Consider the following 20,069-nt stretch of genomic DNA (forward strand, 5'->3'; position numbering starts at 1 on the left):
TAGATACAACCCATGTGCCCCGTCCTGCAAAACCTCTCCAAAACTGCCAGCACCCCATTGTGAAGTTAATGAAAGGGTTTGCAGAACAGCGTATCAATCTCTTCTCCAGCCAAAGAGCAGTTACAGTTGGCTGGTAAGGCAAGCCAAAACTCAGCCAGCTAGCCAGAGAACATGTGCTGCCTATTCTTACTTATTATTGAGTCACTGTGCTCAGCATTGTCCAAAACAGAAGGGAAAACATGGTCCCCGCCCCGTGGAACTTAGTCTGACCCTGCAGTCTCGACTCCTGCAAAACTCCCAGTTGAGGTCAGGGGGGTTTTGCTTCTGTGAGGACTGCAGGACTGGGCTTCAAGTTATCAGTGGAAAGGAAGCAATGGTCTTTGCACCGGTGTCCCTGGAGATGTATGGCTGGTTTGTGTGCGTTCCTTTGGCTTTTTAATAAAATACCAATGCACGCAATGTGCTTACAGATAGGGTACTTGGCATTTGGATAGTACTTTGCATGTTAAAAATGATGTACAGCCATTAACTAACTAACTGAATATTACTTAAATAATGCAGGTATTTTCACTCAGCATTTTTCACAGCTAACTATTATCACTTTAAACTTACTCCAGGTATTAAACCTCTTTTTTATCATGTCCTGTGTCCAGTATTAACTCAATCAGCTAGCTCCTCGGCTGTATAAATCCATGTTGCTCCATTGACTTCCCTGGAACTATGCTGATTCAGTCCTGCTGAGCCCAGGATAACCAATGAAACCCCAAGTCCATCGCCCTGTTTTGTAGTCCCTGAAAAATGCGTTTTATTCAAATAAACTGCGAGTTGGGAGTCCAGCTGTCAATTGATGGGCCAAATGATGAACTCCCTGAATTTTTACTCAGTCCCTACTCAGACAGAACTCTCACTGCCAATGGAAGTTTTGCCACAGTGAGGACTGGTAAAACCGGGTAAGGACGCCAGCATTTGGCCCCTGGCCATTAGCTTCTCAGGTGTGACTGAAAAGCGGGGAGCACATTTTCAGCTCTTTCTCCCAGGGGAACAAGGACTGCGTGCACTGCTTGGGAGTGGAAGCCTAACGGTGACATTTCTGTTCTGATTTGCTCGTAGATTGTGTTCGACGGTGTTATACGCAAAGGAGATTCGGGAGAAATTGCCATCGATGACATCCGGATTGGCTCCGATATCTCCCTAGAGAATTGTATGGGTACGTAAACATCTGTCTCGCAGACTTATAGATTTTTAGGGCCAGAATGGATCTTTGTGACATCTAGTCTGACCTCCAGCATAACGCAGCTCATGGAATTACACCCGGTGATTCTGGTATCCTCTCGGCTGCACAAAATGAGACAAGGAATCACTGTTGCATGCAGCAAAAGTAGTCCAGTTCATGAGAGCCTTTGTTTCTAGGATTCTGCCAAGGGACTGGAACTCTTCTCCTGCCTGAGCTATAGTGATTTTCTGGATTTCCATAAAGCTACTCTTTGCATCTGAAGGAAATCAGGGAAAATAAGTCCCTAGGGAACATAGGTACTGGTGTCATAGGCATCAAGGGGAATATATATGTCTACAGAGGAGGGCTGAAACAATAGGTGGGGTTATTAAAGAATACTCTGTATAAAAAGGACATACACAAAATTTAAAAGGAAAGTGCTAGACACAGGAAACCAGCTGCCAGTCAGCATTACATGCTTGGAGGGGCTGATGGGTTCAATAGGAGCCTTTTCTAATGAGAAATAAATAGCAGAGGGGTTTTATAGCAGTGTTAACACAATAATGAAAGAGAAGCTTGTGCTAGAATTCATCATTTCCCAGTCCAGGGCAAAAGTCAGGTAGACAGGTTCATTAAACATGAAAGCTACATAAGCTTTAAAAACGTTTATTAGAGGAATGGTAATTCAACCGTTCATCCATCTAGCCTACCCGTCCCTCTATTGTATTTAGATAATGGCAGTCCCCAGATAATGAACATGGGATAGAGTCTGCCAAGATGTCCCGGCAGGGTCTGGCCCTAGAGGAGCGGCGGGTGGAGTTGGACTACGTAAAATATCTAATTAGTAGGCTCTGTGTTGGCAGATGTCCATGGGAGTGGGCCTCCCATTCTGTACAGCGGCAGGAGAAGTGCTTGGCTGTTACACACCTCCTAAAGGGCCACACCCAACTGGACTGAAATCAGAGTCTTTCCATTGGAGCTGGCCGTAGCCCAAGGTGGACTTAAAAAGGTTCGCATCAGCAAGATGTCTCTGCACAGGTTGCCAGGGGCCTCCTAAATTCAGCAAGATAGGGCACTAGGACGAGCGAGAAAATGAACCACACATGACAGTTGTTAGTCACGTTGCTTAATGCACTGCTGGAAGGCTCAGATACTGCGGTGATGAGGGCAGTACAAGAACCTGAATAGAATAGAATAGAATAGAATAGAGGTCAACTGCTTGTCCTGGAGTGGTTCTGAGCTCCGTGGGTCCAAGTTTCTTTGAAGCTTTGAACTCTACTGACCGCTTGCCCTCGTGCCAGAAGAGCTAATGTTGCATGTGAAAAATTCTGTGCTGGCATTTGACAAACATGGCATGGCGTCCATAGCATAAGAAAGAAACACGAATGATGAATAATGCTAATAACTTTTCTTTTCTAGCTTTTTTAAAATACTCAAACTTGCCTGAATAGCCAATATTTTGTTTTCATCTACATGTAAGAAAAGCTTTAAGTGTTAAAACAAAGCCCTTTGTAAGTCATAAAGGTCCAAAAACTGTTAGACACTAGCTCTAAAAATTGCTTCAAACTGCTACATAGATTTACTTGTATCTTTTCAGGAACTTAAATCTGGACCTATGAACCTAATAGTAAATGGTGATATTTTGGTTTTGATCATGCCTGACAAAGGGATTTTTAAATGGTTTTAACTGAAAAATGTAACGCTATTTCAGCTGTAAGGTCACTTCTGAAGCCACCATAGTAATATGAAACAATATGCGCATACCACATTCCCTCTTTGTCAGCACCATAAAAATAACTGACAAGGGTAACAGGCTACTGTTTTTAAAATGTAATCCTGGGAAGTAATCGGATTCCTTTTTAGCCTGAAAAGAACTCTAACTCTCAATAATTTTTTCCTTTCGAAAACCTGTCACTCGTGTTCTGAACTTGAGCGATAATTTCACAGTGCTCTGTACAGCCACAGCCTGGTTCTGTGACTCACAGGCGTAATGCAGAAGTAATCTAAAAATACTCAGAAGTCTATTACTTTTGAGAGCAAATAATCACTAATAAGCACTGATTATTGCTTTTCAGATCCAGTAATTTGTAACAGATCACTTCTTCAAAGTAACTGCAAAAATCACGCTCCTTTGTTTATTGGTATTGTAAGACAGAGGGATGCATGGCTAGCCAGAAGTGACGTGACCTGTGAAAATTGAAACTAGAGATGGGCTGGAACCCAGACCCAAACACCACCCACCTTTCAGGGTGTTTTGGAATCTGAACACTGATTCAGATTGGGATTTGGTAGCAGGCTCCTATTTCTGTGATGAGTGAATCCCTGAATTCAAACACTTCTGAACTTGGGGCATATTGTACCCTGAAGTCTGGATCTAAATCCAACTTTTTAGCTCAGGCCAATCTCAGACTGCCTATGATGGCATGTGGCCCATGGGTAATGGCCAGTAGCAAAAATTCCCAATGGCTGGAGATGGGACACTAGATGGGAGGGCTCTGAGTTACTACAGAGAATTCTTTCCCGGGTATCTGCCTGGTGGATCTTGCCCCCATGCTCGGGGTCTAACTGATCACCATATTTGGGGTTGGGAAGGAATTTTCCTGCAGGTCAGATTGGCAGAGACCCTGGGGTTGGTTTTTTTTGCCTTCTTCTGCAGCATGGGGCCCAAGTCATTTGCAGGTTTAAACTAGTGTAAATGGTGGATTCTCTGTAACTTGAAGTCTTTAAACCATGATTTGAGGACTTCAGTAACTCAGCCAGACGTGAGGGGTCAATTTCAGGAGTGGGTGGGTGAGGTTCTGTGGCCTGCAATGTGCAGGAGGTGAGACTAGATGATCATGATGGTCTCTTCTGGCCTTAAAGTCTATAAGTCTATGGAAGAGGGGCCTCTGCAATATTGTGAAATCCACACCCCTGCTTCCATTGAGGGGCTCCTGTGAGTTATCGCAGTGTTTCCTAGATAGGGTTACCACCTTTTAAATGCAAAAAAAAACTCTATCCCCCCTGGCCCGCCAAGGCAAGCCTACCACAACCCCAACAACAAGGTAACTCCACAACACCCCCTTCAACAGCCACTTATAGTATCTATATAGAGAGGTAATGATTGATAACTTCATTGATAACAAATGGGCATTTGTTTTATCAGCACATTTTGCAAGCCAATCTTTGTAGGCTGTTTCGTTTAGCCCATTGTCACTGAATGTGCAGTTTCTGATTCAAACTTTTTTTTTTCCGGGCGTCTAGTAGGATCACTTGCACCATTGCCTTGATCGTCCATATGCCTCGCACATCTCATGACTCAAACCCTCTCTAACACACGCGCGTGCGTATTGGTGGGCAGACAGATGCTGTATTTTCAACAATTTTGATCTGTTATCACTTAAACTGCGGAAGTGGGAACACTGCAGCATCTTTAGCTGGACACAGAAACTTTTAACATCAGCTATCCCAGTGTATTGTGATAATAATGCAAATCTTTAGACCCACATTAAAAAAAAACCTGGCAGATTACATTATTTTTCTGGCAACTGGCAAATCCATAAAAAACCAGCCAGACCAGTCAAATTCTGGCCAGGTGGTAACCCTGTTCCCAGACAGTGGCTTGTGGGGCCCAGTGTGGAGGAGGCCTGGACAAGCGGTTTGGAGAGCAAGCCCACCCCGCACTCACCCCACAGCATCAGCTCCTGTCCTGCTTCAGCAGCCAGGCCAAAACTGAGTGGCGCTGCGACCCAGCAGGCCAGGTCACAACACCCAGTATGGGGAGCTGGGCCCAATCCCGTGGGCAAGAGCTGCTACTGCCAGGTGGGTGCAGGGCAGGCTTGCTCTCCAAAACCTTCCTCCTCCACCCCACCCTGGGCCTCTCCTCGACCCCAGGCCAGAATTAGGGCTGCAGCGCCGGGGCAGAGGGTGTAGCTACAGGTGGTGAGTGCCTCCTCACATGGCCAGGAGAACGCAGCGGAGGAGGAGAAGGACGCTGGTGTATGATTTTGGGCCCCACCCAGGAATTTATATACAGTTGGTGCATCGCCTTAATAAAAAGTTTGGGAACCATTGGATTAGGGCTCCCCATTTAGTCACAGGGGTAACAGATGCCAATGTCGGGCCTGAGGAGATGTCACTGATAAGTAACTAGGGACGCATCCGATGTGATCTTCTGTTTGTTTTAAACATTCTCCTTTCTAAAATCAGAATATTATTTTCCCTTTGCAGAACCCATCACAGCTTTCCCAGGTGAGAACTTCTACATTCCAGGTAAAATGGCACTTATTTGAGTAATTTCTCTGATGGCATGATTTCATTTTTGGTTTTTATTTTTTTTAAATCGGTGTGCGTGCATATGAAAATAATGTGCGCTGTTACGAGACAAGAGAAACTGTAAATGTGCAATATGCCTTCCCATCAGCAGATGGCACTAGCCTATGCACTCTTTGGGGAGGGGAGGGGAGGGGATAGCAGAGCAGGCTTTGCTACCTCATGTCTAATTAAAGTTCAGAAACCCATAATCGAGACAAATAAGACCAGATAAAGTGCTCTGCTTTGCAATGCCCAGTGAGGCGCAATAAAGCTTAAATGTAGGACCCAGGAGCAAAGAGAAACCACCAACAGATTTAACCAAAAAAATTGGTAGTGAATTAAGAGTAAAAGGGGTGGCAGCGATTTATTTTAGCATGAAGATGGGTGCTTTCCAGCGTACAGATGCCAAAGCTATTAGTGAGGTACAGTGGCAGCAGGCCTGCTTGCAAGGAGAAGGAAATTAGGCGGTAGAATTGGAAGAACAACTGCCACCAGGAGTTTGGAAGTCGACATTCAATAAAAGGGAAACAAGGTGAAATGGTGCATTTAATAGTGTAATGCTAGTCTAAAGAATAGCAAATGGGATTCTTCTCTTGGATAAAACCTACAGAGTAAAACAAAAGGAAGCAGAATTCAGAGATGGTGCCTGCTCATTAAACATGTTTCTGGTTCAGCAGGGATGCTGTTTTCTACACTGAAAAAATGTGAGCTGTCCTCTTTTGGGGAAGATTTTTCATCTCTTTTTCAGTGTCTAAGGCTGACTGCCTCTCCAGGAGTGAATGTGTAGGTTGTCAAACTCCACAAAAAGGAAAGGCAGGACTCCTTCGTTTTAAAAGGCGTTCTGCCTATTTAAAAATGGCCCCTTTGTTTTCAGCTGCTTATAATATCCTTCCTGACCATCTCTCCTAAACTGTTGCATGGAACCGTTAAAAGGTGTTGGGTTTCACCCCGGAAGTAACTGCTTTTCAGTCATTGGTGAAGCTGTTCCTTTGTTAATAGTTTGCAAAGTGCTTTGGGATCCATGGCTCCGGATGAAAATTATCCAAAGCCCACTGACGTTGCCAGAGAATCTCCCATTGACTTCAGTGGGGTTTGGACCAGCCTGGAAGTTATTAGCATTAGAAGAGGCACGCTCATAGTTAACAGTGAGCTAATATGATAGTTATGGAAATATTCTTAATGTAAGTGTTCTAGGTATTTGGCTTGCTTATATATCCTTCCACTGAGACCCACAGCCCTGGTGAGAAGCTGGTACAGTAGTCTAGCCCAATGATCTAAAGCCTTGTAACCATTACACAGAGACCCTTCCTGTATGCTGCTATATAATGTACTTTCTTTTCCTAAAGGCACTAACCAGCCTGTGCTCTTGGGCTCTATCCTATTACAAGCTTCCTTTGAGACTTTGAGTCTCGGGGCGCACTAGCAGCATTGGGCTCTCTGTACCCTTTGTGGAGAACCTCTGCAGAGCATTCAGAGAGAGACTGGGACATGAACTAAAAATAATGAGCCAAATCCTGGCCCTGTTGAAATCAGTGGCAAAACTTCCATTGACTTCAATAGTGCTGTGATTTCACCCAACACACTCAACCCCCCAGCCCATGTGCAGGCAAAAGTAGAAGGGTGGCACTGGCTGGAGGCCCTCATTCACGAACACCCTTCCCAGTAGCTGAAACTGAGGGAGGAGGTTATCACCAGCTAAATACCTCCCAGGGCCTGGCTGGTGAGGGGGAAAGGAGAGGCAGATGGGCCAGGCCATCAGTAGGAGGGAGTGGGAACAAGAGCTTTCTGTGGGGCAGGGAGGAGAGTAGCGGTTTCCTGGCTGATTGTTGTGTCCCAGAGGTGATAGAAATACCAGCAGTTCTCCCCTTCCTCCACTCCGTTTTCACGTGCACTGGTTTGTTCACTGTGAGACTTAACAGTAAATCCCAGTGTTTGGTTTCTCGATGGCGAAAGTGATCAAGGAAGGCTGAGTCTCAGGCTAAAGCAGAGGTGTCTAAAGAGCACTTTCTAATCTGAAGGCTGCCAAGAAAGTCCTATTGCTACAACTGTTATTACTCCATACATGTGCTCTGGGCCACCATCTCCTTTACTGCTGAGGTGCTGCTACAGGTCCCATCATGCACTGCTCCATCTCAATGCAGAGAATGGGCACACTGATCAAGATGGAGTGTTACATGGTAGGACCTGTGGTCGCCGCGGCTCTCATCTCTATTTCAAGGAGGAGGATGGCTGGAATCAACCTGTCCTTGTGCTAATTAGGTGCATCCCTTTGGCTCCTGACAGGACAAAGTTCATGCTCCCCTAGATTAATGTCCTTTTAATATCCAGCAAAACTGCTTGCTCCAAGGGCAGATTAAAAAACCCAGACAGTTTAACTATAACCCGGTGTGGGTGCATGGGCCTTGGTAAGTCTAACGTACATCTCAGCAAGTGGGTCAGGCTTTGATAAGACCAGTCAAGTGTGCATAAACTATGACCCCATTTGAGATATGGAAGATCTGACCCTGACAAAAAAGGCATTACAAGATCCAGTGTCTGGAAGCTGAATGAAGCTAGACAAATTCAGAAGCAAGTTTTTAACCATTACCACAACTTCCCTGGGGACGTGGTAGATTCTCCATCACCTGATGGTGGTAGATTCTCCATCATTAAAAATGGATGTCTGTCTAGCTCTAGGTCAACCAGCAGGTATGGGCTTGATGCTGGAGTCATTTGGTTGAAATACTATGGCCTGTGTTATACAGGAGGTCAGACTAGATAGTCAGAATGGCCCTTTCTGGCCTTAGAATCTGTGAAAAACACCGCCATGTTAATAGTCCATATTGGCATATTTTTCAGTGATTTCTAAGAGGACCGTGTATCTGTGACATGGTTGTGGCACAGGGCCACAGACTTAGGGGTTCTAGACATATTATTTTCTACTTTTGTCCTTTATGATTTTTATTCTTACCTAACTAAATCTTTGGTTTTAATGTTAAATCCTGAAATTGCTGTGTGGCTGGGAGGGTGGGGTGGTAGTGTGTAGAGAGCACAAGGGTGAACATCAGCACACATTGCACACACACAAAATGTCCCAGAGCCTGTGGTCTGAATCAGACTTACAATGATATGCATCCCAAGTCATGCATAAAACAAAGTGCACACAAACCTGACGGAAACAGAAAGGCGTTTTTTTTAGAACTAGGGCTCTAATGAATGAAAGAAAGGAGAGAGCGTGGGATCTGTGGGAGAACGTAAGGGAGACCAGAAAAGTGATGCAGTTAAGAGGATGGGTTTTTTTCATCTTAGCAGAGCACTTTTCTATCTATAAAATAAACTTCCAGAAAACAAAGAGCCAGTAAAAACAGAGCGGATAACATCGGTGTACTGTATGCATGTACTGAATGACTGGCAGCTATTTTTAGCAGTCGACAGCATAAGGAAGAACTACATTTAATGCTAGAAGTTGGTTTTGTTAATGCTTAAAGACAAATGAGTGGGATTCCTTAACTAGTTGAGTTGCTAAATTGACTTTCCAGACCTCTACTATCTCCTCAGCCTACCTTGGGCCAGTGTGATGTAGTAATTAAAGCAAGAGACCTGGTGCTAGATCCTTGGGACTGGGCTGGAGTAGAGCAGAGGTGGCTTGAAGCCATCTTTATGCCCTCCCAGTTCTGAGCTGGCCATGGCCTGGCTCAGTTTCTGGAGCAAGTTAGAGTAGCGTACGGGTTGCTCTAAGTTGCACTGGGCCTTAGCCTCGAAGGAGCTAGGTATCTTTGGAGTCCAATGGTGCTCTAGTCACACTCTCTCTCGCCCCTTCCCCCAACCATGCCAGCTGCACCAGTGGGGCTGGGAAGGAGTGGTATAGAGTTGACTGCACAGGCCCTGTACCATCCGGGATCCCCCTCTACTTGGGGGAATAAGAGCTAACCTAGTTTTGTGGCTGCTGGGGTCAGGACTTCTAGTTTCTCTTCACATTTCTGGCCCCACCTAATGTACAGCCCTGGGCGTTAACCTCTCTATGCCTCAGTGTGCTTCTCAAATAAATGCATAGGATAATGAATTCATGTCTGGTAGTCAGGGCCCCCTGGACTCCATTTCACGGGGAGATCAAACTCTGCAGCCACAACCCCTAAAATTCACTGTGACATTAACTGATCACCCTTTTGTTCCCCTCTCCTCAATCCCCACACGTGCACTGGCCCAGACCTGAAGATGCTCACGGATGTGAAATTCATGGACAATAGTTTTCAAGGATGGGTTCTTTCTCTGTACTCTCCCAAGAGGTTTAGCTCCCACAGTGTTCTTCGGCAGCCAGGCTCAGCACCTCCTTTCCCCCTCATGTGTGCCAGGGAAGGGGAAGCTTATACCTATCTTCAGCAGGTCATTACCCTGGCTCCCAAGGTCCTGGTGGCTGTACTGTTTGTTCTCCAGGCCGCCTAGCTTGCCAGCCTACGCTTCTGGCTCCCCTTTGCCTGGCTGTAAGCTGGCCTCCAGCTCTGGCTTCCCAACCCCCTGCTGCCCAGTTGCATGGTACAGTGCAGAACATGAATTCCAATAAATGCCCTCTTGTGGAGAAATCTGGAGAGCAAGAGGCAGGTTCCAGAAGGGTGGGGAGACAGACTCAAAATCAGGTGCTTGGCTGTAACAAAATGGCAAATTCTCCAGCAAAACTGCTGAACTTCAGGGGATCTTAGGAGAATGCCAAATTCCACAGATACGGAATTGCAGAGTCCACTGGGCCCTGACTGAGGTGAATGGTTCAGTTCACACCTCTCAACGCGATTGTTTCAGACTCTCTGCAGACTCAGGCAGGCATTGCTATCTTGGTTTACACGGTTCACATTTTAAGATTATGTCTGCAAGCATAAAGGGACAAAACTTTTTTTGAATGAACATTGAGATTCTGGGCATGATTTCTGAGGCCAGGAGCAAATTCGGTGGTAAATTCCATGATGTACCTGGGGTCGTAGCTCAGAATAGCTATGTGAGGCGAAGTTAATTGTTTGTAAAGCTCTCTTCAATGGAAAGTGTTATGTAAGCACATCATATTGTTATCCAGGCTATGTACTACTGGCCTTTGCACCCAGAATTGAGCCTTCAGTGTTTGAGAGGCAGCTGCTGTATTGCTACTTCTCATGCCCCATCTAGCTGTCAGATTAAGAGTAGGTGTTTTTGAGCAAGCAAGGATGGTGATTAGACATACGTAAATTTGTTAGGGCTCAGCTAAGTGGATTTGCTTTTGGAAACAGTGACTGGTTATCTCTGAGACTCGCTGGTATACTATACACCCACACAGAGCTCTGGCAAAGCCCCCGTCATTTAAAATTAAATAACTGTCCAGGTCCATTTGGCAGAGGGAAGGCAAGTTTCTTTCCCACACTTCTGCAGCCTTCACCTAAAGAAAGCGCAATCCTTGATTTTAAAGAGAAGAAAGCAGCAAGCCTTCGGGAACGGAGAAGAGACGACTACTCTCTTTTCCAGCCAGGGCATGAATTTAAGGTATTTGGGGCCAGATCCTCAGCTGGTGTGAGTAGGCCTCACTCCTCCCACTTCGATAGTGCTATGCTGGTATACACCAGCTGAGAATCTGGGCCTTGAAGTGCCAGTTAGCGCCAAACAGCCATAATTAAAACGTCTGTACGTTTCCATTCCTGTGCTGCCTGGGCGGCAAGCAGAGATCTAGTGGAGATATTTGCATCGTTTGTCATTTTGCAGGACAGTTTGTACTTTTACACCCTCCCCAAAGAGATCAGCAGTTTATTACTTGGGTATTGTTTTATGACCACATTGTAAACTCTCTTCTCAGCGCACCAGCCAGCTTGAAATAAGGCAGTTTTTCTACAAGAACATTAAACAAACATTCTCATTTGGAATTTTTTTCCGTCGGCACTTGTGTGCACTTCCGTTTAGCTCAGTGTAGTCAGTAATCTCCTCTTACCCATCCCCTCACACTTTGCACACTGCCTATCAACGACAACACACTGCCATCCCATAGCCACATGTGCCCACATGGGGCGCAGAACTGTGCTAGCTACAGCGGTGTGCAAAGCATCTGTGCCCCTACCTTTGCGTGTCAGAAATAACCTAATATGGGTCTATTTAAAGAAAAAGAACTGGGGGGGGGGGATTTTAGGACCCCCCTCCAAATATTTGATAGGGAGCAAACCAGGCTACCTCATGGTAGCAACTATGGGGAGGAGCAAGGAGCCCCTGCAGTGGCGTGAGGTGACAACAGCGCCCAGGGCCCCTTATAGCCAGGTATGTGAGGAGGAGGGGGCAGATTGGCCAACCCCATCCAGGAGTCTTGGAGAGTCAAAACTGGCACCACCACCACTCGTCACCCCTCAGGAACTGGCTCAGGGAGAGTGGACAGGAGGATGATAGTCAAATGGTGTTTTATTATTTAGCATGTGTATTATTGTAGTTCCTAGTCATGTTGTGCTTTTCTTTCCTTGTCTTTCATGGCCCCCCACTACCATAGCATCTGAGCACATCACAATCTGTGATGTATTTATCCTCACCTAGGAGCTAGGGCAGTGCTGTTATCCCCATTGTACACAGGGCCGTCCTTACCCATACGCAAAGTACGCAGCTGCGTAGGGCACCTGGTGCCCTGCGCAGCTGCATGCTGCTCCAGCCCCTGCTCCAGCAATTCCCCGGGGCCCCCGCCCCTGCTCCGCCCCAGCCCCACCTCTTCCCACTCCTGCTCCGTCCCCACTCCCCTGAGGACTCCAGAAGCTGTCGGGCCTGCACTCACTGGTAAGTGGAGCGACCTGGCCCCAGCCTGCTCTGGTCCCCTGGCTCCCAGCCGTGCCACCGGCGAGTGCTGGGGGGCGGTTCCCCCCTCCCCCCCAAGCCTGGGAGCGAGGGGAGCCGAACAGGCTGGGGCCGAGTCACTCCACTTCCCGCAGGAAGTGGCCATCCCCCATCCCCCACAGAGGCCTGGGGCCAGCCTCCCCCGTTAATCCCCGCGGAGGCCTGGGGCCCCACACAGCCCCCCCGTGGGGGGGCTGCATAGGGCATCAAAATAGCTAGGGACAGTCCTGATTGTACAGATGGGGAACTGAGGCACAGAGAGGCTCAATGACTTGCCCAACGTCACGTAGGTCAGACATTCTTGGCATCTCTGCTTATGCCCAGAATAGGTGCAGCACGGGCAGCCACACTACAGGCTTCTCCCATGCTGCCCCCCCCCATGTCCCTCCACTCTATTCTGGAGGGACTGCCTCTGGGGAGGGTGAAAGGAGAGTTCATCCTTCTGTTACCATCCAGTAAATGGCCTCTCTGCTGAGACAGAGGCCAGTTAATGATGGTTGTGACAGTGTGTGTATCAGGGGAGGAACGTACATTTCTTCTGAGAAAGGAGACTCTTTCTTGCCTGGAATTACAAACGTGTGGGTCGTTTCCAATCTCCTGCGCCGAAGAAGCAGGATGTACCCTATCAATCTTTACCAAGCTCTCTGAATGTAGTTTTGATCCCCATTTTTCACTCCCATCACTTTTTGTGACTAAGAAGCAACTGATCTCCTATGTAGGCTACAGCAGAACAAAACTCTGCAGACCTACCACATAGATCACCACCTCCGTCTCGTAGGACACCTGGGGGAGGTGGGGACTGTTATGGGAAACATCCTTGCTGTGTGCATAGCAGGACTCATCATTCAGTATTTCGTTTTCCCCTTGGAATCTTCTGCGCATGCACTGAAAACAGACACAGAGTTGGTTGCCAAGCAGCAGTTATTATCAGTGAGCTGAATAATAAGTTGACACCAATTCACAGAAGCCCACAAACTATCCACTTTAAGACGCTCCTGGCAACTCCGTCTGTGTGGGAGGAGTCCCTCTATTGCAGAAACGATAGCAAAATGAGAGGAACGTCAGGCTGCCTCCAGAGAAATACTAAAATGTCTTTGTTCAACAACAGAACAAGTGATCTGGAAAGTTTCCTCAGAGACTCTCGCCCATGGACCAGCCAATCAATAAATTCCAAAAGTGCATCCCAGTTAGATAGGACTTGTCTCCAAAAGCAACATTTGAGCAGTCTGAGTAATAGTTGCGTGAGCATTAGTGCCGCCCTGCTTTAGTGAGATAGGTGGGTTTTAGCCTAAACATAACACTTAGCATCTTCTGAGTCTGTTGGAGGACGTATGTGCGCGTGGGCTGGCAGTAAAACAGAATTCGTATGTATGCCTTATTATCCGGACATGACCTTTAAAACAAATAGCTCGGCCACAAAACGATACATGCCTCCCTCCACCTTCCTTTTTTGTGTGAGATATTTGCTGGCACAAAAAGGGTTAAACATGGAGGAACAGGGAGCGCCCCAGACACTTAACCAAGCCTGAATTCAGCGACACAGGTGGCTGACAGTAGTTTAGTTTTCAGCAGCGTGGATTGTGCATCCCTGGCTTGCTAGACGATCATCATGGTCCCATCTCTGTATAGGTGTCTAGGGCACTCTGGGTGAGAGATCTTTTTCACGGTTTTTTCCTTAAGAATGAAGAATATTTCTCCCTCTGATTTCTTTCCTAGCATTCTACTGCAACTTCCTTATTGCTTTGCTATAAAACTCTACCTCCAGTTAAAACGGTGACGTTTTGTCATTGCCTGACACAACTGTCATGTGGAGACAAGACCAAGCTGATTCGGGGAAGGCCCCCCCCCTCCAAAAAAACAGAAAAAAAACCCTGGATTTTGTTCATATCAAAAATGCTGGAATTTGTATTTAAGTCCAGGTTGGCTAATTAATAAGCCGCTTTAATATGACTGCTCATCAAACACCCAAATTGTGTTTCTCCCAAAGAGGAAGTTTTGTATCTGGAGCTGGGTCACATAACCTCACTTAATGCTGCGCTGTACTCTTGAAAGCATGTGTGTTTCTTTTTATTAGTCTGCATGCATCCCACCTAGCAACACTCTTCTATGTCTCTCCACCAGGGGGCACCCTTCTGCCAGGGAGCGAGCCCACAGTGGACACGGTGTCAGTGCAGCCCATCCCAGCCTACTGGTATTACGTTATGGCCGCCGGAGGTGCTGTTCTGGTGCTGGTCTCCGTCGCGCTGGCCCTTGTGCTCCACTACCACCGGTTCCGCTATGCGGCCAAGAAGAGTGATCACGCCATCACCTACAAAACCTCCCACTATACCAACGGGGCCCCTTTGGCAGTGGAGCCCACCTTAACAATAAAACTAGAGCAAGACCACAGCTCGCGCTGCTGAGAGCCGAACAGGAGCAAGAACAAAACAAACAAAAATTCAGACTTCAAATACGTTGCCTCGATTTTTGCACTTTTCTCCTCACCTAGCGTCTGTGTGAACTCTAGACATCTCTGTCCCTGTCCCCTACCTTCCCAGCCCTTCCTGTTCTTTTACAACCTCTAAACTAATGCTGCAGCTTGGAGCGCCAGACGAGAGATCCCGCCCATGTCACTTTGAGAGGGAACGCTCCTCTTTATTGTTTTCAAAGACTGATTCTCCCAGTAGGCAACCTGCAAGGAAACTTGATGGCAAGTCGAGAAGCTGGTGTGCGTGCGTGCGGGTGTCTATATAAATATATGTATGTACGTGTGCATGGGAGTGTGTGAGGCTGACTGACTGAATGTATATTTAAAAGAGGCCCCTTTTTAACTTGCTTGTATTGCTTCTGCTTACACAGGGAATGCGTTAGTCCCTGTGGAAGGCCTGGGATACCATTTGTGATAAATATACTGATTTGTTTACTTGGGGAAGAAAACAATGCTTTTTGTTGCCTTATCTAGCTTTGGCTGGGTTTATATTTCATATCGTAATGTCAGCGGGTGCATAATGAAAAGAACAGGCCATGCTGGACAGTCGAAAAGACCCCCTTGGATGGTGGGAAGAATCCAGAGAGGTTCATAGCCATTCAAAATTAAGACCTGTCTTATTATTTCTTCAGCCAGCATGATAACACAGCCATTGTTTGGTAGCGGAAACCACCTCCCACCCCACCCCTGTCCAGAAGTGAATCTATTTCAAGTTGCCTTATAACAGAGAAGCTCATAAAGAATGTTTAGTTTATATCTGTTAAACCCAGCCTTGGAGTAATGTGTAGACTTAAAGCAAATCTAAGGTGGATGTTAAATACTGTAGTTTCTTGAATCTGAGGTTTATTTATTTTTTAAGGAACCTCACTCCGGATGCTGATGTTTTTATGTTTATCTTTTTGCAGGGGAAGTGGGAATCCTCTTCCTTGTCATTTTACTAGAAATTTACAAAAGACGAGTCTAATTTACCTTCTGTTTTCTCTGCCCAAGTTCGTAGCTGCTGGATCATAAAATGGCTAATTGACTTTCTAGAATGTCAATTAGTTTTGCATTTGCTAATGTTCTGCTTCTTAGAGCATCAGTAACATCTAGCAAACAAAGCACTAGCAGGCAGGCCTGGTGCAATCCAGATATTGCTGCATCTTTAACTAAGGAGAAATAATGGAAACCAAGATAAGCCTCCACCTATTGATTGGCTCTGAAGTAATGCAGTGAAAATGCCTTATATAAATTACCAAGCGATGACACGCAAAGGTGGTTTGAATCATTAAGTCTGATCTATTTGTGCAGAATGCGCCTCCATGGAACAAAGTTCAGGCTTTTTCATGTTCGGTTGTGGCAAGTGATCAGATTCCCCCCATTAAGACCTCCAGCCACCCTTTCTGCCCCCTGCCCCCAGAAAAAAAGATAACAGTTCTGCTAACTGTTTGCAGTCTTGCTCATTCTGTCAGATCAGGAAAGTGTGTCCTACACATGCAGGCTTGGCACATATCACGACAGAGACCAAGGCTGCTCGAGTCTTAGCCAATCCCCAATGGCGCACGTCCATGGGGATGTCACTCTTGTTCTCTCCTTCCCAGCCTTAGTCAGTAGCATGTTTCAGTGCACGCGGCAGTTTACTCTGCCGATTTCGGAGATGCCCGCTTAGCTGGTAACATCAGACAGCGCTGCTTTGGTAGGGAGATAGTTTTTAAAGTGCACAACATCTAAAACCAATTCTCCGCATTGAGCGCATGTGGTGGTGGATGCATCTAGAAAGAGAGAGATGTGCAGAGTAAACGCACATCTGGGATTGCAAGCCTGGGGGCCAGGGGACTAAGTGCCTTCAACTCCCATTGAAGTCAGGAGGCACTCAGGGGCATCCATCACCTCTCAGGATACGTTCAGTACCATGTGAGCCCTAGGAGAGCTTCTTCCAGCATGGAAGTCATTTATTAGTGAGCATCTTCATTATGTAGCACTGGCAGGATCGAACATATCACTTCTGCTATGAAATCCCCAATGCTAAGTTATCAGAGATAATAATGGACATAAAATATTGAAAGACTGTTGCTGCGTTTTCAGATCAAACCTACAGTTTCAATAGGGTAGGGAAGCCTCTAGTAATATTTCCGAAGTTGGTACGACATCCCTGTGTAAAATTCTCCTGTCAGCTACAGCAAGGCAAGCCTGCTGATGTTAGGGAGGGTGCTTTGGTGTACGTGAGAGGAGGATTTGAGGGCCAATCTTAAAAATAAAAATCACCAAAGACGACAACAACAAAAATCACTTAAAAGATTTTTACTCCCAATTCTCCCCCTCCTAGAACTGTGACATCCCCAGCATCGCGCAGTTGCCTGTGTGTGAAAATATCTTGTGGAAATCTGAAACTCTTTAAAGATGTATTGTGTGGAATGTAATAAAAGGATGATATTTTTATACAAACATCTGGGGAGGGTTTCTTTGTTTGTTTATGAGAACAACATTGGGCAAACCGACATTTCATTACACGTTCCCTTCAGAGTTGTAGGGCTCTTTCCTTTAGCAACTCAAAGCTTGATTATGCTTCCATTCAAGTCACCAACAAAAACCTCATGGCCAGATCCCCAGCTGGTGTACATGAAGTCAGTGTAGGTGTGCCAAGATTATAATCAGCTGAGAATCTGACCTCCCTATGCTCAGGATCAGGTCCTTAACAGTGGCTTTTAGACTCTCTTGTACCATTCCTAGGTTAGGAGTTTGGGACAGCTGAGCCAACACATGATTGTTTGGGGATTTTGCTAAAGTTACTTAAGTGCTAAATTGCTACATGTGATTATATGGAATTTCTCGGGATGGTAATCCTGGGACCTATAATTTCATAGTGCCCCAGGGGAAGCTGGCTAGCTCAGCTAAATTGTGCACTTAGTCCCTACACGAGATACACACAATATACCATTAAAAAAAATTGCAACGGTTTTTTTAAAAAACCTTTCTGCTCCTCTGAATGTCAGCTGTACAGAAAAGTGGCAGCGGTTTGTTCACCATTGCCAGGACTTTGTCACATGGACTGGCACAGTGTTTAGAATTAAATGGTCAAGGCAGCGTGGGCCAGACCCTTGCTGGGGTCTGTGGGCACCACTCCAGTAACACCAGTTGAATTACACCAGCCGAGGACCTCGGCCCCCCCTGCATTTTGTGCTCAAAAGCACCGAAAGAGGCCGATGGCTACTGTGGAGATCGCTCTGGGCATGAGGGGTAAAGTTTGCATGAGGGGTAAAGTTTTGTAGTTAAAGGACTCCATCATGTAACGGTTTTAAACCAAAGCTAAAATAGGAAGTGAGGGCCAGAGCCTCAGCTAGCGTTAGTCAACACCGCGCAGTTGCTTTCAGTGCAGCTTATTGGAGCCGCAGGCAGGTGGGGGGGTGAGTCTCAGCTCACGGAGATGTACCTCTGCTCGAGCTAGCTTGCTAAAAATAGCAATGTAGCCGGCATAGCAGGGTGATGGCTCAGGAGAGCCGCCCCAGTACAAAAGAAGAGGCGTTCAGCAGCCCTTGGGTTTAGGGTACATCTATGCTGCAGCTGGGAGGCGGAATTTCCAGCTCAGGTCGCCGTAGATACTCTCACTCTGATTAAGCCAGCAGCTAAAAAATAGCAGCGTGGCCAGGGCAGCTTGGGCTAGCTACCCAAGCCCAGAGACCCTCGGTACGTATGTGGGTGACTAGCCTGAGCTGCTGAAGCCATTCTTCTGTTCTTAGCGCCAGGGCCTGGGGCAGCCAAGGGGAAGGGGCGGCACGTCGGGCTCTTCGGCGGCAATTCGGCGGAGGGTCCCTCGGTCCCTCTCGGAGGGAATGACCTGCCGCCGAAATGCCGCCGAAGAAGAAAGCGGTGTGGTGGAGCTGCCGCGAATCGCGATCGCGGCGTTTTTTTTTTTTTTCCCGCCGCTTGGGGCGGTAAAAACCCTGGAGCCGGCCCTGCTTAGCGCTCTAGCTCCAGCCGAGCTAACATGTGTCTGTCTACCCACATTGGGAAGCAGGGGCCCAGCTGCACTGTAGAAAGCCCTAGGATTAATACAGATGCCTCTGGTGTAGTATTTCTCCTTTTCCTGGCCTTTATGTTGGCCTGTGCATCTTACGCTGTCTCAGAAGAGCCAGCAACTAGGCCTCTGATTTTAAATCTATTTTGACGCCAGTTCTATTTTTTTCTAAAGAGAACATTTATGTATATATTTATTTTTCTTCGGCATTAAGCTTTAGTCTGACATTCATATAGCTTTGCAATGGCACTTCCTGGATTTACTTGGATTTTAGGCCAAAATCAAAGAATTCAGAGTTCAAATTTTGTCCTCTTGCTGTGGCTGTACAAATATAAGCATAGCTGAAGAGCTGTAGACCTTTTTTTTTTTTTTTTTTGCTTTAATTGTGCAGCTCACTGGAGCTCCAACACTCGTAATTTGCATTTTGTACACTTCAGTGACCATCCAAGCAAAATGCAAAACAAACATGCACAAAAAAGAGAGCAGGCGAGAAAATGTCTGATGGTCTCACTATGAGCAAAAATCTTTAAGTAAACAAATGAAAAGGGAGGGGTAGTTCGGGGGTTAATTACGCCTTATACACTTCACACACAAGTCAACCAAGATTCAAACAGGAGCACATACAGGCTGGATGGGGAGCATGTCATGCACAAACAGCCAAAATTAGCACATGATTGCAAAAAACAAAGGGTACGTGCAATTCCAGTAAGCTCTCTTCAGCAATAAATATGAAGCACAGAGTTCATCCCTAGAAAGCAATCTCAAAACGGTAGAGGAGGGATGGTCAATAGGCAGCCAAATCCAGCCCGCCAGAGACTTTTGAATGGACTCTGCAGTCTTTTTATTTACTTATCATTAGTGTTGGGGTGGTTTTTTTTATTATTTTCTCTGGAATCAAGACCTTTCCCATACCTTGACCAGGAAATTTGGCCCTTGACAAAAAATAATTGACTACCTCTGTGGTAGAGCTTTCCTGGGCAGGGCCAGCTGACCAGTGAAGGATCAGCGTTCCAATATGCAGCATTCCCCTCCTTTAGAGCAAAGACTGGAAGCAAGTCATATCTATTGTGCAATAGGCAGAAGGCCCAGCGGCAGCCTCCGCAGTTATATACACAAAGTGATTGTGAGTATCTTTGTCATCATAAGCACACCTTTGTGGATGTAACCTGGCGCTCTACCCATGGAGACGTACCCTGAGCATGCTGACAGATAAAGAAATACAATCAGCCATTGTGTGATTGAAGGAAGACTTGAGGGGCTTGTGTTAGTGACGCAGGGCTTTGCTTACACTTTAAACACTACAG

The 20,069-nt window shown here is 46.4% G+C and overlaps 1 protein-coding gene across 1 annotated transcript in view; it reads left to right on the forward strand.

Moving 5' to 3' along the window:
* Positions 1 to 20,069, forward strand: part of NRP2 (neuropilin 2) — a 122,959-nt gene that overhangs the window by 86,370 nt on the left and 16,520 nt on the right. The window contains exons 14-15 of the mRNA XM_024206359.2: positions 1,111 to 1,207; positions 5,423 to 5,464. Of these exons, the coding sequence (XP_024062127.1) occupies positions 1,111 to 1,207; positions 5,423 to 5,464 (139 nt within the window). The remainder of the gene's footprint in view (positions 1 to 1,110; positions 1,208 to 5,422; positions 5,465 to 20,069) is intronic.

This window comes from Terrapene carolina, unplaced genomic scaffold, assembly GCF_002925995.2.
Source record: "Terrapene carolina triunguis isolate 2854851 unplaced genomic scaffold, T_m_triunguis-2.0 Scaffold62, whole genome shotgun sequence".
In the NCBI taxonomy this organism is placed as follows: domain Eukaryota; kingdom Metazoa; phylum Chordata; order Testudines; family Emydidae; genus Terrapene; species Terrapene triunguis.